Raw genomic sequence first — 19350 nt, forward strand, 5'->3', positions numbered from 1 at the left:
TGCACAGCCGCGACACCGAGGACCCCAAGCACCACCACCTCCACCCGCGCGGCTCCTTCCCGCAGGGCTCGTCGCTGCGCGGCAAGAGCAGCCAGAAGAACAAGCCGCCGCCGCCTCCTCCGCCTCCCCCGCTGCAAGGCACGCCGACTAGCGGCTGCGGCAGCCCCAGCAAGGAGAGCTCCGGCAGCAGCCGCGGCAGCAGCCCGGCCGCGCGCAACAAGCCCCGCCGGGGGCCGCCGCCTCCTCCTGCCGCCGCCGCCGCCGCCGCGGGGTCCAGGGGCTCGGGCCGGGAGCAGCCGGCGTCGGTGCCCTTGGGGGGGCGGCAGGCCCACTGCACGCAGGTGCGCACGCGGCGGCTGATGAAGGAGCTGCAGGACATCGCGCGCCTGAGCGACCGCTTCATCTCCGTCGAGCTGGTGGACGAGAGCCTCTTCGACTGGAACGTCAAGCTGCACCAGGTGGACAAGGACTCGGTGCTGTGGCAGGACATGAAGGAGACGGGCACCGACTGCATCCTGCTCAACCTCACCTTCCCCGACAACTTCCCCTTCGCGCCGCCCTTCATGCGCGTCCTCAGCCCCCGCCTGGAGAACGGCTACGTCCTCGACGGCGGCGCCATCTGCATGGAGCTGCTCACCCCGCGCGGCTGGTCCAGCGCCTACACCGTCGAGGCCGTCATGCGCCAGTTCGCCGCCAGCCTCGTCAAGGGCCAGGTAAGCCGCCCTGCCCTGCCCTGACACCTCTCTGGAGGAAAAGGGCCTGCTTGCTTGCTTGCTTTGGGGGCGCCTGGGGGTTCACAAAGGGGGTCAGGCCAGCCGCGGGATCTGCCCCTTGCTCCTCAAGGGCTGCTTCTGGTCACTGGACCGCCCTGTGGCAGAGGGGTTGCCCTCCTCCTCGCCGCTGCTGCAGAGGAGGCTGGGACCATGCCCAGTCGGGGCCTGGCATCCTCTGCTGTGACATTGCAAGGGATCCCGGATGCCTCTCTTGGGCGCGCGTCACTTCTGCATCAGGAAAGGAGGTTTCCAGGCGCGCTCTTGTAGCTCCCTTCTGCCTGGCTGTTGAACCCTGCGGGGGATTGAACCCTATAACAAGGCACAATGAAAGAAGCAGCACTTTTTGCAGGGCAGCTGGTTGTTAGCCTTTCAGATTCTGAAGGGGGGAGGGGGGAGTCTGTGAAGAAAGGGAGAAAGAGTAGGTATTTGTGCAAGCAGGAAAAGATGTCTGCTGCATGGGACTCTGTACAGCCTTCCCTGTTTAAAGAAACGCGACTTTCCGGGGGGAACATAAAAATATAGAAAGAGTGAAGACAAATAAATCAATTGATATGGACTATCAGAAAATTTTACAATAAACACTTTTTTTCCTTTGGAAAATAAGCAGTTGAAAATTTTCAGCATCCCATTGAAAATTTTTCTTTGAATTATGAAAATTGAAAAGTACTCTTGTGTTAATTAATTTTATATTTCAGAAGTTTTTTCAACAGCCAAAAGAGATTGAACTGGGATATCCGATTACACTCTTAATGTGGTTTAATAATGAGGATTATCATCCAATAAATTCAGCTGTTATTTTTATTAGAATTATTCCTAACATTTTAAGTCATGACAACTTAATAGCACATTTCCCTAATATCATTTAAATTTTCCAGAAAAAAGATGGAAAGTGTTAACTTACTAAATTTAGCTGTTATTATTCACCAATTTACACCAAAGGAGTTGTAATGTTGCTACTGTATCCATTCAGTGTGTTACTAATTCCTTTTAAAAATGAATTTTTTTCCACTTAATAATATAGGGAAATTTTCAGGAGTGAGTTTTCCCACTAGCTACCATCTCCCAGAACACTAGAATTTGAATCCAGTGAAATTGGCTTAGAGGGCTATTTCTTCATAGAACACGGAAACTTGGGCAACTCCCATGCCACAAGATGGGAAGGAGGGCACTAACTCAAAAGGCGGAAAAAAAAAATCAAAACAAAATCTTGGGGGAGAGTCCAGTGAAGACTGGAATTACCAGTGCACTAGAAGTGAGCACTGATAACACAAAATGAGACCCTCTCAGGTGGTTATCATCTTATCGTGGACAATGATGAGAGCGATGGTCATCTCTGTGACGTAAGCCACTGGTGGGCCGCTCTTGGACTTAGATCCAGCAAAGTAACTCTTATGCTCCGCAGTGGTCCCATTTGGAAAGGTTTTTGCCGTGGAGGTTAGATGTTGGCAGAACAAAAATTTGTGGTCTGAAAAGAGATTCTACAGTCCTACCTAAGATTATGAGGATGTGTAGGAATAAAAGGAGGTGGGATAACAGATTTAGGGTAAATTCAAAGCCCTTGAGCCCTGCTGAACTCTGAGGATCTGTGTCAGATGAAGAGCTCTGACTGCCTCTCGACCTGAAGAAACCTGCCTTCCAAAATAGAATATATTTTTTCATTGCGGTATTACTTATTGGTTTTTTGGCTGTGTGTCACCATGACTAACCAGGATGCTGAAGACCGCCCTCTCCCAACCCTGTGCGCGTGCAGAGCATCCCACGCTGCCATTCCAGAAAATGTACAGCCGAGGACTGCAAGATAGAGGCAGTTCCATCAGCACAGGTGATTCAGTTCATTCCTGTGCGAAGATGTTTTTTATCCCCCAAGGTGATCTGATGCAGTCATAGGAGTTTGGGGAGGGAGAAATCTAGGAACCCATTTGTCCCCCTCCCCTTTGGTGGCACTAGCTGCAAAATCTGTGTGAAGCATTGCATCAAGGGCCTTCAGGTGCTTCATGTCTCTTCCTTCCCATGAGACATTCAGTCTGATCACAGATCAAAACAAGATCCTAGGGGAAACTAGACAAGTTGGTGGGTGATCCCTGAATAGATCTACCCAGTATTATGGAAGAGAAATTGCTGCTGCAGGTATACCCCCCCACACTGTTTGGGGTCACATGGCCTCACTGGTAGGAACCACATTTCCTCTCCACATTGGTTAAAAGAGAGGGGGGAGGGGGAGCTGGTTATGATCTGAGAGTTCAAGCTTGCAGAGCTCTCCATTGTTGTAATGTTCCCTTTTGAAAACCTGCTGCTGATTTTTCAGTGACTTTTCTGCTTTGACCCTTACATTAAAACTGTACCTCCTTAATACGTCCCACATTTGCTTGCAGTGATTTTGCATAGGCAACCCTGTGCTACGATATACTTCTTGGTGTTTTTTTCTTTTTCAAACCGCAGCAATACCAAGAGCAATGGAGGGTGGACTAGTTATTGCAACTCACTTGTGGTTTTGGAGCACCCTTAAGTGTGACATTCCCCAGTGTGAGAAAATGTCCTGTGAGATCCTGCTTTCTGGTTTTGTTTTTTAAAAAAGCATCTGCACACAAATTTAGGAAAGTTACAATTCAGTTTTAACCTTTGTAAGCCCCTTTACTGTTCTGACTTTGTCATCTCAGTAAATACAGCCCAGTTTTGTCTGTTTCATTAGGTTCCAAATAGTTTCCCAAGAGGAATAATTTCTTATCCATTGGACAGAAATGAATATTTTAGATGATAACTTGACGCCTGCATTTTGTTTCAGACAAGAAAGGATGATGGCTATTTTAACCAGCTTTTGTCCTGCTTTCCCTTAGGAAAAGATGCTCAGATATTGGAAAGATGCAGTCTCAGAGCAAACCTGTGACTCCCAAGTTGTATCTTTGCCATTTTTCCTTCCCTTTCCCCTCCCCCACTCTCCCTATTGTTACCACGTGATTTTTATCCTTCAAATCGACCTTGCGAATACCTTGATGGTCGCTCTTGGGAGTAAGGATTCCAGAAAAGCAGTTACATGCTTCATTAAGAGAGCGTATTGCTCAATGTTGTAGGGCCGGATGATGCATCACTTTTCTGTTTATTAGTCATATGATTCCTTTTGCAAGGAATTCTCGTCATTTCCAACATCATGTGAGCAATTTCTAGTATTCGTGTTTCTATGTCTCCAATTTTGTAAAAATTGCTTTATGTTCCCTACTGTTCATTTATTTTCCATCCCAAAGTGACTGCATGGTTAGGAAACATCCCTAATAAGCTCCTGAAGAAGTGGGCACTAGCCCACAAAAGTGAGACTGGAATAAAAAAACTGTAATCTTTTAAAGTGTCACAAGACTCTTCTTAGAATAAGACAAAAGAATTCTGTGGGATCTTCAGGATGCGGCTAGTTTTATCCCCTCCCTCCTAGCTGATGACCCTTGCACCTCTGGTTTTTATCAGAGCAGGCTCTGCAGTTTGTTGTCTAAAGAGGTCAACACCTTGAATGTAAGAGAGGGAAAAAGAAGTTTCAGTAATATATTGGAAGCTTAATGGCTTGTTTTTGTTTTCTGTTGTTACTCCAGGCTTGTATTTCACGCTGCTCTTGGATAAGGAATGAGGTTTATAAAAATATATGAAGCCAGTTTAATCTCTCCTGGTGTTGCCACCCTAAATAATACAATGGTTTAAATCGAGTTCTTAAGTGAATCAAGACTGAAACCGGCGGTCTACTTATTTAATACCTCTTTAATCAGATGCTAGGCTCAGAAATAAAAGTTGGTATAATTTTTCCAGGGAAATACTTTGTTTAGGTGTCAGAGTGGGTTTCCTTAATTTGCTTGTTGTTCACAAGTGCATATTTTCATGGAATCCTGTCATTGTTTTGTATTCTTAAACTGAATAGGAAATGAAATACTCATATGAATATTGTTGGGAATGATGGAGTTAAACGATTGGCAGTCATTCCCAGAATGGTTTGTTCTAGTAAAACAGCAAAGGCAACGCAGTGAATATTGCAAAGGGAGTTAGCGTACTAAGTGTTTGCTTGGTAACTGCTATCAAGGAGTCAGACTCACCACTGTGAAATATGAGTTGCATTATATAACCCTGGTGATTCTGTTGCATAAGGCAGCTCCAGCTAGTAGAGACACTTGAGAAGCTTGATTCCATTTGCAGAGCCAGCCTTCCTGAACAGCTCGTTTTAAGTGCATGCCTCAAGCAAAAATGCTTCCCATCCACAAGGTGAGATGTTGGAAAGAGAGCTGTGGATTTTGTGAAGCCATTGAACGCTATCGTGATGATTACATTGCAGTGCTTGATCAGATCCCAGATGTTAGGATATGGCGTATGTCATTTTAATTAGGTGTTCCCAAAACACATAAGAACGCAAGATGAAGCCTCACTGGAACAGACCAAGGATATGGTCAAACCCACCATATTCTTCAGAGTGCTACCCAGCCCTTGGGAGCCCATAGTTTTGCCTCCCCACTGTTTGTTTCCCAAGAGTGGTATTCAGAGGTATACTGCATCTGAGCATTGAGGTTCCACATAGCTTTAAGAGTGACTGATAGACTCATGCCCCTTGAATCCATCCCGTCTTAATGCCACAGGCCATCATATCTTGTAGAAAATTCCATATGATTCCTTTTTTGACCTTTTCCATATGATTCCTTTTTAGATATTAAGGGACATGAGAAAAGTTTTCTCTATATCTGTTTGTCTCACTAGCCATACTTATAGAAACCTCTGTTGAGCGTGACTCTCAGAGGAGAAGGTCTTGGCACAGACCCCGGGTCACCCAGTGAGCTTCCATGGAAGAATGAGGATTCCATGGAAGAATGAGGATTGAAACATGATTCTCCCAGATCCTAGTCCAATACTTCAACCATTATGCCACACTGGAAGTGGTTTATATTATCAGGAGGCTGTTTCTGTATGGTATGATTAGTTTTTATAAAAATCTGTTTTTAAAAGTGCCCTTGGTTTTTGTAGACGCAGTCTCTGCAGTCTTTCCTGGTTGATTAGAACATTTGCGTTTGACTGGTTTGGGGGCAGTCAGGCGTTTGTTGCAACAACAGGAGGCATATTCAGTTCAACAGTGGACTTTTTTCCCAAAACAACCCTACTTAGGATGAAGAGTCCATAGTTGCCCCATGACCAGTTAAGGGTAATAGTCTTCTGTATTTCCAGATTCAGGATCTCATGTTCATTTGGTCATTCTATCCAGATTGAGTCTCTTGTTTCTTTTCGCTCTTTATCCTTCTCATTACTGTATTTTTGTTTTGCATTGTTTTCCAGAACACACAGGTTGTTCTCTGATGTAAAAGCATGCCCAGTCAAGATGGATTCCTCAGTAGGATGTAATGACATACTTGCAGAAAATGTTTTGCATTTGTAGTATTAGAGGGACCCTATGAAATGTGTGACTATGGGGTGGATCCATAGAACAGCAGTTTTGCTGGAGAGAGCTATTTTTGTTAGGTCTTCCCTCCCACTGCAGTCACAAACTTTGCCCCACACACCCTTCATGAGGGTCTTTAGGGCTGCAGGAGCATAGATGGGGATAGACGACTGCAGAGAGGATTTCCAGTGAACAAACATGTTTGCATTACTTAAATTTTCTGCTGTTATAACAGGTCTTGACAAATTTTCTTTGGCTCTAAAAGCCAGATCAAAAATTTAGGACCCAGGCTCATGTTTCAGCCTTAAGCATTATATATGATTATATTTTCTAATGATTGCTGTTGCAGAAAAATACTAAACACCACAATGAACTTTCTAGGTGCCATGGCAACCGGTCACCTGCAATTTGTTGAGCTATGTACTATCAGGTACCAAGGTAGCTTCAAACAGCCCCCTAGGTCAGTGGTTCCCTGAGTGGGTGTACAGCCCCCTGGGGGGCAGTGGGATTACCTCGGGAGTGCTGAGGGTAGCCAGCAGGCACTGGAGGTGGGCTGCTTTGGCCATGTTATTCACTTGTATATGATTAACCAGGCTAGAGCTTAGAGCAGAGGTGTCAAATTTGTTAAGAGGGCCAGATCTGACACAAATGGGACTTTGCGGGGTCAAACCATATGTGACATAAGATGTAATGTGAGGTAGTGGAGGTATAGACTTTATAAAGGACACAAACACGGTATTTTAACTTAAAATACAAACATGCTTAAAACTCTTAACAATATTTTGTTTAAAATGGAAAGGTAGTGGAACAGTGGGATTTGGCAATGGAATTTTTAAAATATAACATCAAGAAAAAGCACAAGGATCACAGCAAAAGCTAAAAAATATAAAATGCTCTGAGCCTGGGAACACAATGAAATGGCATTGCAAACTTCTCCCCCCCCCCCCCCCGACATATACTTAGATTAGCAATGGCTCCCCAGTGTAATATCCTCTGTTGGCTGTGGGTTCCCAAGTTAGAGTACTTGCCAGGCCAGGTCCATTGAGCAGAGACAAGCTGACTCCATGCATCAACCCTTTATTTGGAAGGACACAACTCTAGGAAGCATGCGCTTCAGCTGGCTATAAGAACACTGGAAAGTGAAACTGATCTCCACTCCATTGAAACACATTGCAGTACAGACAAAGTTACAAGGAAAACATGGAATGGATTTTCCATTAAGGCCTCTGGGCCCTATCTATCTGGGCACAGAGACCTTAATGGAAAATCCATTCCATGTTTTCCTTGCAGCTTTGCTTCCTGCCGGTAAAGACAAGACGGAGAAAGAGCAGGGAACTTCAGCAGCTTCAGAGCTACAAAGAGTGAGAACAGGAGGGGGAGGGGAGAAAGAGCCCCGCGGGCCTGATTAAAGCTCTGGGTGGACTAGTTTTGGCCCACAGGCTGGACATTTGACATCCCTGACCTAGAGTGGAATCCCTGTCTTGCTTCATCTTTAAAGTTTTTCTGCTCTTACAGCTTTCAAAATTATTTCCTTTGGTCACTTTTTTTTTGTATTTATGATTCTGAGTTGTCACAAGATAGTTGATCATTGTTTTTTGCTATTGGTTTCTTTATAAATTAATTAGTGTACATCTGTGATAGGTGAAGGTTTGTGCATGTTTGGTAAGTAGTTCTAGAGCAACCGCAGATTGCTAAAAGTGGTGATTTAAGACTCCTCCTCAGTGACTTTAAGCCAGATGTTGAGAAACTGGTATCACTTCACCAAGCTCATCCATTGTATTAAGAATTTACTAAGTATTGCAGTAGTTACTAAATGTGATGTCTAGGATGCTTGCTAAATGATCATCAGACTCTGAAAAGCTGATATCACTTGATGAAATTAATCAGTTTTGATGAATAAATTAAACTAAAAATTTTAATTGAATTTTGAATAAATGAGCAATTGTTACTGGATTTGAAATTTTTAAAATTATCTTCTTTAGTGGGTTGTGCAAACTACTATTCCGAATACTGCTTTTTATAGGGTAGGGGCACCGAGGAAGTGTTTATGGAACCGGGGGTGGGGGGATGGCCTGAAAACACTTGGGAACCACTGCCCTAGATAATCTGTACCCTTAGGTCTGTAACTCTCGGACTAAAATTGGTTTTCACTGTTTAAAATTGGCTTTCAGCAATTGATCAATTAAAGCTGAGTTTGATTGACCTACTAATAAAAGGTTACATCTCTGATAATAATATATTCTTAAATGAGGGATTGCAAAACAATAATTAAAATTGTCTGTGTCAAGATATTTGAATAGCAGCTACAAGCATTCAATATTCCAACAGTATTGACCTAGGCAACTCTCAATAGGCATTGTTTGATAATAAAGGTAGAACATTTTAGCCTGGGTGGGTCTGTTTTGGTTGCTGTTAAAGGCAACTGTGACTAGGATGTTGTGCCAGTCTGTCTGGAAAGGTACATGCCCTTCTGAAGGAGGAGAATGCCCCAGTGCCCTCTAGCCGGTCTTGTGAAAGGTTATGAGCCAGGCAGATGAGTCCTCACTTTCGTTGATCTGTAAATCATTCTGGGTAAATCCTTCCTTAGTCCAGAAATGCTTATTTCGCAATAAACCCAGAGCTTATAAGGAAAGCAGCATGGTGAAGCCCAGTCTCTTCAGCTCTCAGAAGCTAAGCAGCGCTGCTACTTGGATGGGAAACTACCAAGGAAGGCTCTGCAAAGGAATGCAATGGCCAACCACCTGCTTCTCATTTGGCTTGAAAGCCCCTTGCTAGGGTTTCTGTAAGTCAGTTGCAACTTGAAAGCCTTACATACCTCTGTAAGTGGTCCTTTATGATTTTTTCCCCAGGTAAAAGTCTTAGAACGAGATCATTAATTGCCGGGTGCCCCCCCTCCAAGGTTCACAGATGTTTCTATTGTGGTTGCTTTGTGGTAGTCTGCCCCTTCCCCACCCCACTTTTTGGAATTTTAATTTTTGAAGGGTGACTTTGCAAGGAAATAGAATTCAAGCCTTCAGCCTGCCATGCAGGTTATTGAGTTAATTCCCCCAAAGCAACATCCTTGTGCTTGGAAGGAAGAGCAGAAACAAGATATTGGCATAAGGATCAGGACACGGAAGGACTTAGCTACAATTCTTGTTGTCCTGAACAAGGCAGACTTTAATCCTTCCATACCACTTTTCCTAACATCCAGAGAAAGGGACTAGAGAAGGGAGGTAGCAAAGGTTTGGTTTTCACCCTGCTGAGTCCACTGTAGGGTTTTGTCTCTCATACATTTCTATTTCTCCCTGTCTTGAAAAAGCTCAGGGTGGCATACAGACTTGCTGTTCCAGGTATGCTGGTGGTCCTGTTGCAATTGCATGTGATTGTTTTTGTCCAAACAATACACCGTATTTCCTCTGCTATTGTTCCCTCCCCCCCCCCTTTCAACTTTTTCTTTTCTCGGACATGCCAGATGGCTAAAACTAAGATACTGTAGTGCAGCAACTGAACATACTCAACCTGTGTCAGTTTAGCATTGGGTGTGTTGACAGTTTTGCTTGTTAGAAAACAGGAAGTGGAATCCCAAGGGCCACTGAGGCAAAGGCGTCTAGCCACCCACGTGATCTATTCCCCCTCGTCAGTTCCCTATGGATATTCTGCAGGGGGAAACGGCAATGTGCACCCCCCTGCCAGGCACAGATGGCATAGCGAACGCCCCGGTGTCCATAGAAACCACAGGCAGAATTCACCAATCAGACAGTGGCAGCCCATGATGTCCGAGTGAGCAGTACACACAGGAGCAGCCCATCACCTGTCTTGTCAGTCCAGCCACAACCCCTGCAGCCACTCCTAACCCTCCATGGAAAGCCAGCAAACAGGGGAAAGCCCCTGCAACTGTAGTATCCCAGCAGAGGCACGGACTTGAGAGTCCCCCTCTCCAACTCAGAGCAGATGCCCACCCCTCCCCCAGCAGCAGTAGAGCCAACCACCCACATATCCTCACTCCAAGATCTGCAGCCGTATCCCCCAGGGGTTGTGGTGCTGAGAAATAGAGGCACAGGCCACCCCCCCCCCAAACACACACACATGCGCACACAGTGTTGGACTCAGTGGTAGGAGGTAGCATTGCACTGACCAAGACATGGATGGTGCATTTTATGTTGGTAAAACAGTGAGATTACATTAAGCTTCACAAGAAAGTACTGCATATATTTAGGTTTTCCTCACACCTTTTTTTATGCTGTCAAGTTGCAGCCAATCTATGGGGGCCCCACAGGTGTCCAAAGGCAAGTGACATTCAGAAGTGTTTTGCTGTTGCCTGCACAAACCAGGATTTTAGCTTAGCTTCCTTGAGCTGACAAGATTGGACTAGTCTGGGCTATCTAGGTCAGGTCCCCACACACATACTCCTGCGGGAATAGCCCCCCACCCACCCTTATGGTTTCAGAATTTCTAGAAGTCTCCATTTCTAATCTCAGCCTACCCTGTATGCTCACTTGGTTTTATAACCAGATTTTCCACATGTTCAGCTGTCCCTGGGCTTCGACTACTGGCCTGTCATGCAGAGTCTCCTCCGTCATTTTGAATGTATGAAGCTGCCTCATACTAAGACACCTACTATCCTCATACTGTGGACGAACTGCAGCTCCCTGAGGCCTCTTCCAGTACTCCTTCAGTAAATGACACTCAGGGTTCAGCCTAGGATATCAAATGTGCAAGGCTTGTTCTCCCTCATTGAGCCATGGCATCTCTATCCAGAAAAATCTTCATGTATTAAATTCCTAACAATCCAACTTCTGAAAGGTTGCAAACCTTAGTTGACAATATTTTTTTTGAAAGCATCAGTAACTCTGGCTCTTTAAGGTACCTCTCTTTCTTGCTGACAGCTAACTCAAACGGGTTCTTTCAGCCATATTTTGGCAAGTCTTTAAGGGCCGGTGGTCAAACCCATGGACACTATCACAACTAATTTGGCCATAAGCCATCAGAAATATCATTTGGAAATGGTTCTGTATATCTAAACTTGTCCCTGACACCTTGATATTCTTCTGAAGGGGATACTCAAGGAGATATGGAGAAGAAAATGGAGTCCAGGTTGATTTAGGGCTTTATTGTTGCTCTGACACTATACCTTGGCACTGGCATGGAAGTTGATGCTGAAGCCTGAAATGAGCTTTCAAGAACCAGGACCAGGCGTGAAGCCATTGCATTCTAGACCAAGCAGATTCAGAAAGCCTTATTGTGGAGTACAAGAGCGGGAATGGCAGAAGACAGGACAGAAGAAAAAGTGTTTCTCCAGTGAAACAGGTGCATCCATGGACCAGGTGGCACAAGCAGGAGCACAGCCTTCCCATCTCTGTCCCATTTGCCCTCAGTTTCACCTGCAGATGGATTATCGATCACATTTTTTATCCAAGGAGCTCAGGGAGGCATATACGGTTCTCCACTCTCCTGTTTCCTTTCAGTAACCTGATGAGGTAAACTAGGCCGAGAGACTTGCCCAAGGGCCCACAATAATCTTCATAGCTGAGGTAGGATTTGAACCTCTCCTAGGTTCTAGTCCAGTACTCTAACCACTGAGCTACTTCAGCTGGGTGTGCTCTTTCAGTTGCCTGACACAGCCAGACCCTGAATAAGCAGATAGTTTGTTAAAAGGGTAAATCTCAAAGTAATGAAAATGATTCTGTACATAGCAGAAGAACTGGGTACAGGAGAGGAAAATATGGAGTCGCAAGGTCTTTCTGTCTATAGTTTAGCCATATTTTATACACTGTAGTCAATAAAACAGATGAAGAAAATCCAATTCAAGCTCTTGATCCAGTTATGATTCTGAACCACACATCGCACAGGACAGGGCCTGAATCTGTGTGAGACTGTCAGGATGTGCTCCTGACAAGACTTTTGAATGCTAACGGACAATATATACCTGTTTGTTTGACTGATTATTCTCAGTAGTGTTTTCATTGCTTACAAAGAATTTTCTTAGTTGTATTTTCTTTGCTTATGAATTACTCATATACTCATGCTGTATTTTTTTTTTCCATAATAGCGTATTGAGACACATGCCATGAACTTCTGGTGCATTCGTATTTAACCAATTGTTAGGGTTTTTTATATAATCCGTTTAAGCAACTAACTTGGTTGGAGGCTGCTTGGGAGAAGGGGCCCTGAAGGGGGAAGGTGACCCTGAGGAAAATGGCCTGTTATCAGGTCTCCTTGGAAACGGAAGACGGAGACAGGCGAAAACTGATGTGCGCAACCTTGACGTAACCTAAACAGCAGAGAAATGAGACCTTTTTCAAATATATTTTGGCACTAGATTTCTGCACCCAGAATTCTGGTGTGTAAATCTGGGTCCGTTAGATTATCCATCTATAAATAACAGTTGTTTCATTTCTGCTTTAGTTCTGGCAAAGAAGGCCTCTTTGCCATGTTTGCTTTGCTGATTTATCTCAATAAATGCTTCTTCTGCATTCGCCTAAGAAGTATACTTGAGGGCAAAACCTTACAGAGACTTCACAGCTATACAACTCAAACTGTTCCCTTTAGTCACTCAGCTGGGTGCAAATGCTATGTTTTCCAATCAGCAGGGAGCAAGGAAAGCCCTGTATTTTCCCGGTGCCTCCATAGGCTAAAAACAAGTGCTATCCAAACAGGTTGCCTCTGAGGTAGAAACCAAACAACCCCATAGAGCATCCAAACAAGGGAGGGAGCCAAGGTCATATGGACATAAAGAGCTGCAACAAAACAGAAGCTGCAATCTAGTGAAACTTCTGCCTCTGGAACAGCTGTTTTGACACAATTCCTAGCAGACTTGTGCAAAATCTAGCAGGAGCCACAAAACTTATAGTTCACTTAATTTGTTATAAGGGTTAGTGCAAGAATGTCTCCAGTGGCTGGGGGGGGAAGGCAGGGGATAAAGAGACACAAAACCACCACACAACTTTGAGCTTGATAAGCTCCCTGGTATTCATGACTCTGCTCCTGCAGAATTCTCTTTCTGGAGACCAGAAGACTGACCTTTTCTTCCCTATAACGCCCTGATAGTGCCGCAGTTCATTTATTTTAAGGGGAACGGATCCTGCAGTATTGCTACAGAATGTTTTGTGTAGGGCACTAACTCAGTTGGTAAAATAACAGTGACAACAAACGGGACACATACACGATAACCAGAAAATCTGGATCAAACCAGAGAATCCAGACCTGATAAGGCACCGCATAGTCAAGCATTCTTGGAGAATCGGCCCATATGTGGCTGTTGGCAAAAGAAAGCCTCCAGGTATCCTGTAAGCAATATCTTGAGATTATCAGATGCCTGGGAGCAAGCAACAAAGGAAGGGTGGCTTTTCTTGTTCTGCTTACTAGGTTCCCAAGGCCACCCGATTGCCTACTGTTGAAGACAGCACTGGGCTTCGCTCTGATGCAGCCTAGGCAGTCTGTTTGTAGCTGCCCGCTAAGTCTAGCAGCTCACTTTTCCATTCACGATCTCCATCCCATCCATTCCCATTACATTATGGAGCATTTCAAATGCTCTAAGCCCTCAACACTCCTGAAAATATCAATTACAGATGTTACCATTGGGGCTGTATTTCTACCCAGGACAAAATTTCACAGTGTTGTGGTATAACATGGTGGTGGCAGAATGTTCTGCAAGATAAAAACATCCTGAGTCTGAAGACACCCTGTCATAGGAGGCAGAACTTTTCCTTTGAGTATATGTAACCCTTCCCCTTTGAACGCTGAATGAGAGAAAAAGTCTAGAGCCACTTTCCTCTACATTTTGTCGAATCCCCCCCCCCCCAAAAAAGCCTGAGGTCTACCCCTTGCTAGAGAGTCAAGCACATTTCCTGTGCTGTGCATTGGAAAGAAGAATGGAAATCTCGGGTTTGTTTTGATTTATATGGTTGCAGGCTATGAACAGTCCACAGATAAAAGAGAGATTATTTTCTCCGCAACCCCCTGACCCACATTGGTTTCCACATTGTTTTTTCAGTGGTCACAGAGAACTTTTGGGAGAAGGGGAAGGATCCACCTCTGCTAGCAAAATATCTCAATATTCTTTCCCCCTTCTTTTTGAAAGGCTGTGGCTCTTCATCTTGTTTTCTGGTGCATCTAATTATTGTCTACTTAAAAGTGAAAAATGCAGACATACTGTTAGACATTGTAGACTTCTTAATTCATCTCTGACCTCAAGCTTCAAAACAAGGATTTTCCATTGCCAGCTTCCATTTTTACCAAGTAACTGTCAGACCCAGGCTTGCCAGAGCAAAAAATGCTAAGTTTAAGCCAACTGGAAAGATTTTTCATCAAATACTTGTGTGTTTTTTGGGGGGGAGGGGCGGAATTCCTCCCTACACGCACATTCCATTCCACGCATTGACTCAGGAATTCCTTTCCCTTCGTGGCATGAAAAGTCCTCGGGGTACAGTTAATCAGGAAGCCATTTTTCTCCAATCCTAGTGAATGCCCTCACCTTGAACCCCCCTAGGCTCAAAGGGATCGTGGCTCTTAGAAGTTTATAGCATCCTGTACTTTGAGGGAGGGGGTTAGAGTCAAGGTGTAGAAACTTGAGCAGGCCAATTTCCCCTTTTTTTTGCATACAGTGTTCATCCAGATAATTTGGGGGTTTTTTAGGAGGGGGAGTTCTTTTTGAACCACCAGAAGGTGTGCATGAATGGAGGGGATTTCCATCCCACAAAGCAGGGTTTCCCCATCTCCTCCTGCAGCCCCAAATGCTGCTCCAGGGCAGGGGTGGGATTTGTAGGAACATTAGAGACAGATTGCAGGAGGGGGTATCAGTAAAAATCATTCCACTCTTGCACACACACAAATTCTCCCATGGGTCTAAACCAATTTTAATTTGCATACCTGGGAAGTCCACTCCTCCCCCGTCCCCCTATCTGTGCCCTCCTTTCACTGTCCTACTAATGTGTGGATATGAGTGATTTTATAGTAGTTGTCTGTGGGCCTGTCCCTTGTGACTCCTTTGCCATCACGGAACACAACAGTGAGAAGGTTAAGACCTTTCAGCCTCCAGTCCACTCCTGTTCCCCCTTCCCCGCCTGCACAGATTTGCTTTACTGGAAGGCTGGCAATATTGTTGTGGTTGCTTAGCAGCCTCCCAGCAGTGAGAGAGAGTTCAGCAGGCATTTTTTCCTGGAAGCTACAGGTGTTGTTTCTGTTATTTGGGGGAGATTTAATCCAGATTTTTCTGCAATCCTTGGACTTTGTTCAGGTTTGTAGAGAAATCCCCCTGGTCTGTCCCTAACTCCATTTTGCAACTCCATTTATCATATGCTCCATGGCACAGTCTGAAAACAAATATATTGGTGACAAATTAGATGTTTGTGATGAATCATGTATCCTTGAGGAAGGAGGACAGTTCCTTGACTGAAACCTCCCCCTTAAAAATGGTATTAGCTATTTTATCATTCTCTCCTCCATTTTATCCAGACAACCCTGTGAATTAGTTCCTTCAAAACTGTAGACCTGGCCGGGGGAGGGGGGGGGGCTGTAAACCAGGGTAGGCAGAAGGTGAAGCATAATCAGTTCCACCAGTGGACCACTGAACAGTTCTCCTAGTGCCTGCTAATTACTGTCATCATAGAATCATAGAGTTGGGAGGGACCACCAGGGTCATCTAGCTCAGGAATGTCGAACTGATTTGTTATGAGAGCCAGATCTGATATAAATGAGATCTTGTTGGGCCGAGCCAAGTCAGGTTGGGCTGGGCCATGTTGGGCCAGGCCATATGTACACCTATTTAAGATTAGGTAGCAGAGATATAAACTTTATAAAGGACACACAAACACAATTAAAAAAAAAAACCCTTAAAAACATGTTTAAAATGTTAGTACTTGTTGGCATTAAAGGTGCTTTCTTTTATCTCTCCCATGGGATCCAGGGAACTGGGCAAAGGAAGCTCCGGCTCTTTCCTTCCTTCCTTCCCCAGGGGACCAGGAGGGGAAAGGAAGACAGGCTTGGCTCAGTAGCTCTGTTGTGTGATTGAGAGAGACTGGAAAAACAGGCTCTGCCTATGGAGAAAATTGAGGTTTTGCTCTGTAGCTTGTCATGGGTGCTGGGGACCCTTCAGAGGAAGTTGAGTCTGATGAGGAAACTGTGCCCCTGCCACCTGCACCAGTGCCCCTGCCTCCTGCTGGAGAAGATCCCAGCCCCCCTGCCTCGCCCTCTCGGGTGGCTCGTGTGCGTGACCGCCTCCGGCAGGACCTCAGGGATCGGAGGAGGGCGGCACGCTCACAAGCAAGACGCTCCCTGAGCCCTGAGTTCTGAGAGGATTCTGGCCCTTCTAAGAGCAAGGATGCTTGAGTGGTAACAGGATCCTGGCTGCCTCCCTGAGCCAGCAATTAGCCCAAACGGGCAACAGCCAGCAGAGGGCTATATAGCTGTGGGCTTTGGGAGGAAGCTTTGTGGAAGCAACTAGTCATCTCCCTGACATTCTAGCATCCACTCCGGCTTGACTTTGGTTCCTGACTCCCTGACTTTGGCTTTGGACTTCTGGACTCCCTGACCTCGGCTTCTGGACCTCAGACCTGCGATACTTCTACAGTGATTCGGATTTGGCGCCTCGGACCCTCCTGCTTACTGGCTACAGACCTCGGACTGCCTCTGGACTTTGCCTGACCCGGCCCCAGCCGTGACAGATTGCTTCCACCGACAAACACCCACTCCACAGGATGGATGCTGAAGCAAGTGAAACCACAGAACTACTGGCTGCGCTCCAAGCCCAGGTACAGCAGCTAACACAGGCAGTAGTGCACTTGCAGCAACAACCTGCGGCCAGTGCTCCAGCCAAGTGCCCAGTTCCCCCACCTGACAGATTTGGGGGTGCTGTGGAAGAATTTCCTGCCTTCCTAGCACAGTGTCGGCTGTACTTTGAACTGAGAGCACGGGACTTCCTCAATGACAAAACCAAGGTGTGTTTCGTCATCAGTCTGTTAAAGGGGCAGGCGGCCAAATGGGCCACTATGCCTCTGGCTGCCCTGCTAAGCATCGGATACCTGGACCTTCGCTGCCACCGCCGCCAAAAGGGCAGCCCCAGGCGTAAGTGGACCCCCCAGCCTGGGGCGACTAGCTGGGTCCTCCGAACAGCGGGCTGATACCCCAGGGCCATTCCTGCTACCAGTCAAACTCCGTCTGCCTGACAACCGCTGGCTGTTCGTGTATGCCATGCTGGACTCGGGAGCGGCCCACTGTTTTATAGATGCCGCCTTTGTGAAGCAGCACCAGATCCCTGTGCAGACAAAAGGGATTCCGTCGCTGGTGGAGGCTATTGACGGGCGCCTCCTCCGTTCTGGCCCCGTCACCCAGGAGACCTGTCCCATCACCTTCCACGTCCAGCAGCACCAAGAACAGCTGCGGTTTGATGTCGCCCGCATGCCTCGCTTCCCGCTGATTCTAGGCCTTTCCTGGCTGAAGCTGCACAACCCCATCGTGGACTGGGCCCAGCAGGAACTACGCTTCCGAGACCCATGCCCCCATCTGACTCCTCCCACCACTCTAGCAGCTGGCATCCCGAGTGGTGGTCCTCAGCTCCCTCAGAAGTATGTGGACTTTGCTGATGTCTTCGAAGAGACAGGAGCTGATCAGCTTCCCCCTCACCGGCCCTACGACTGTGCCATTGATTTGGTACCTGGGGCACCACTCCCGGTGGGGCGTCTGTACCCAATGTCGGAGCCGGAGTTGGCAGTTCTGCGAGACTTCCTGGACAAGAACCTGAAACGCGGATTCATCCGACCCTCAACCTCTCCCCTATCTGCTCCAGTGCTCTTCGTGAAGAAGAAAAGTGGGGAGCTCCGGCTGTGCAATGACTACCGGGCCCTGAACAAGATCACCATCCGCGACCGGTACCCTCTACCACTGATCCCTGAACTCTTGGATCGCCTAAAGGGGGCCCAAATCTACACCAAGCTGGACCTCCGTGGAGCGTACAATTTGGTGCGCATACGGCCCGGAGACGAATGGAAGACCGCGTTTGGGACCCGATACGGGCAGTACGAGCACCTGGTAATGCCCTTCGGACTGACCAATGCCCCCGCTGTCTTCCAGAGGTTCATGAATGACATATTCCGGGACCTGCTCGACCGCTTCGCGATCATATACCTGGATGACATTCTAATTTACTCCCGCAATCCTGCCCAACACGCCGAGCACGTCCGCCAGGTCCTGCAGCGCCTACGAGCCCATGGTCTCTACGCCAAGCTGGAGAAGTGCGACTTCGACCTGCGCTCCGTCGAGTTCCTTGGGCACATCGTGTCACCGCAGGGGATCCTCATGGACCCGAAAAAAGTAGAAGCGGTCCTGACCTGGCAGGCTCCTCAGAATCGCAAAGACCTGCAGAGGTTCCTCGGTTTTGCCAACTACTATCGGCAATTCATCCCGGCCTACGCATCCCTGACCACACCCCTGACTCAACTACTCCGCCCCAAAGAACCCTTCCACTGGTCCCCAGAGGCCGATAATGCCTTCTCCACCCTGAAGACTCGCTTTGCCACCGGGCCACTCCTGAGATACCCCGACCCCCAGCTTCCCTTTACGGTGGAAGCTGATGCCTCCAACGTGGCCCTGGGAGCAGTGCTGTCCCAGCGCGAGGAGCCGTCCCAGCCACTACAGCCCTGCGCCTATTACTCGCGGCAGCTCACTGCTGCAGAGAGGAACTATACCATCTGGGAGAGGGAGTTGCTCGCGATCAAGGCGGCGTTTGAGGTTTGGCGACATTACCTCGAAGGGGCTCGCCACCCTGTTCAAGTGCTCACCGATCACCGGAACTTGGAACACCTCCAGACCACCCGCCGTCTCAACCAGCGCCAGATCCGGTGGTCCCTATTCTTCTCTCGCTTCGACTTCCGGATCTCCTACATCCCCCATACCCAGAACCGGAAAGCAGACGCGCTCTCCCGGAAACCGGAATACGCCCCTGCCTCAACTGAGACCGCGCCCGCTGCTCCAATCCTGCCGCCCTCAGTATTTGCAGCCACCTCCACTTCACCAGCACTCGTGGAGGACATTCGGGCTAGCCAGGCCAATGATCCCTGGGTCCAGCAACACCTCCAGGCTCTCCAAGATGACCCAACAGGGGAGTTCACGACTCGAGGCGGCCTCTTGCTACACCGCGAACGCCTCTATGTGCCGCCCGGGCCCTTGCGGGCAGAAGTGCTACGCCTGACCCACGACTCGTTACCCGCC

The 19350-nt window shown here is 47.1% G+C and overlaps 1 protein-coding gene across 1 annotated transcript in view; it reads left to right on the plus strand.

The window, feature by feature from the left end:
- Positions 1 to 319: 319 nt before the first annotated feature.
- Positions 320 to 19350, plus strand: part of UBE2QL1 (ubiquitin conjugating enzyme E2 Q family like 1) — a 28925-nt gene continuing 9894 nt past the window's right edge. The window contains exon 1 of the mRNA XM_060254149.1: positions 320 to 713. Within this exon, the coding sequence (XP_060110132.1) occupies positions 360 to 713 (354 nt within the window). The 5' untranslated portion in view covers positions 320 to 359. The remainder of the gene's footprint in view (positions 714 to 19350) is intronic.

The sequence above is a fragment of the Heteronotia binoei genome, chromosome 14 (genome assembly GCF_032191835.1).
Source record: "Heteronotia binoei isolate CCM8104 ecotype False Entrance Well chromosome 14, APGP_CSIRO_Hbin_v1, whole genome shotgun sequence".
Lineage (NCBI taxonomy): Eukaryota > Metazoa > Chordata > Lepidosauria > Squamata > Gekkonidae > Heteronotia > Heteronotia binoei.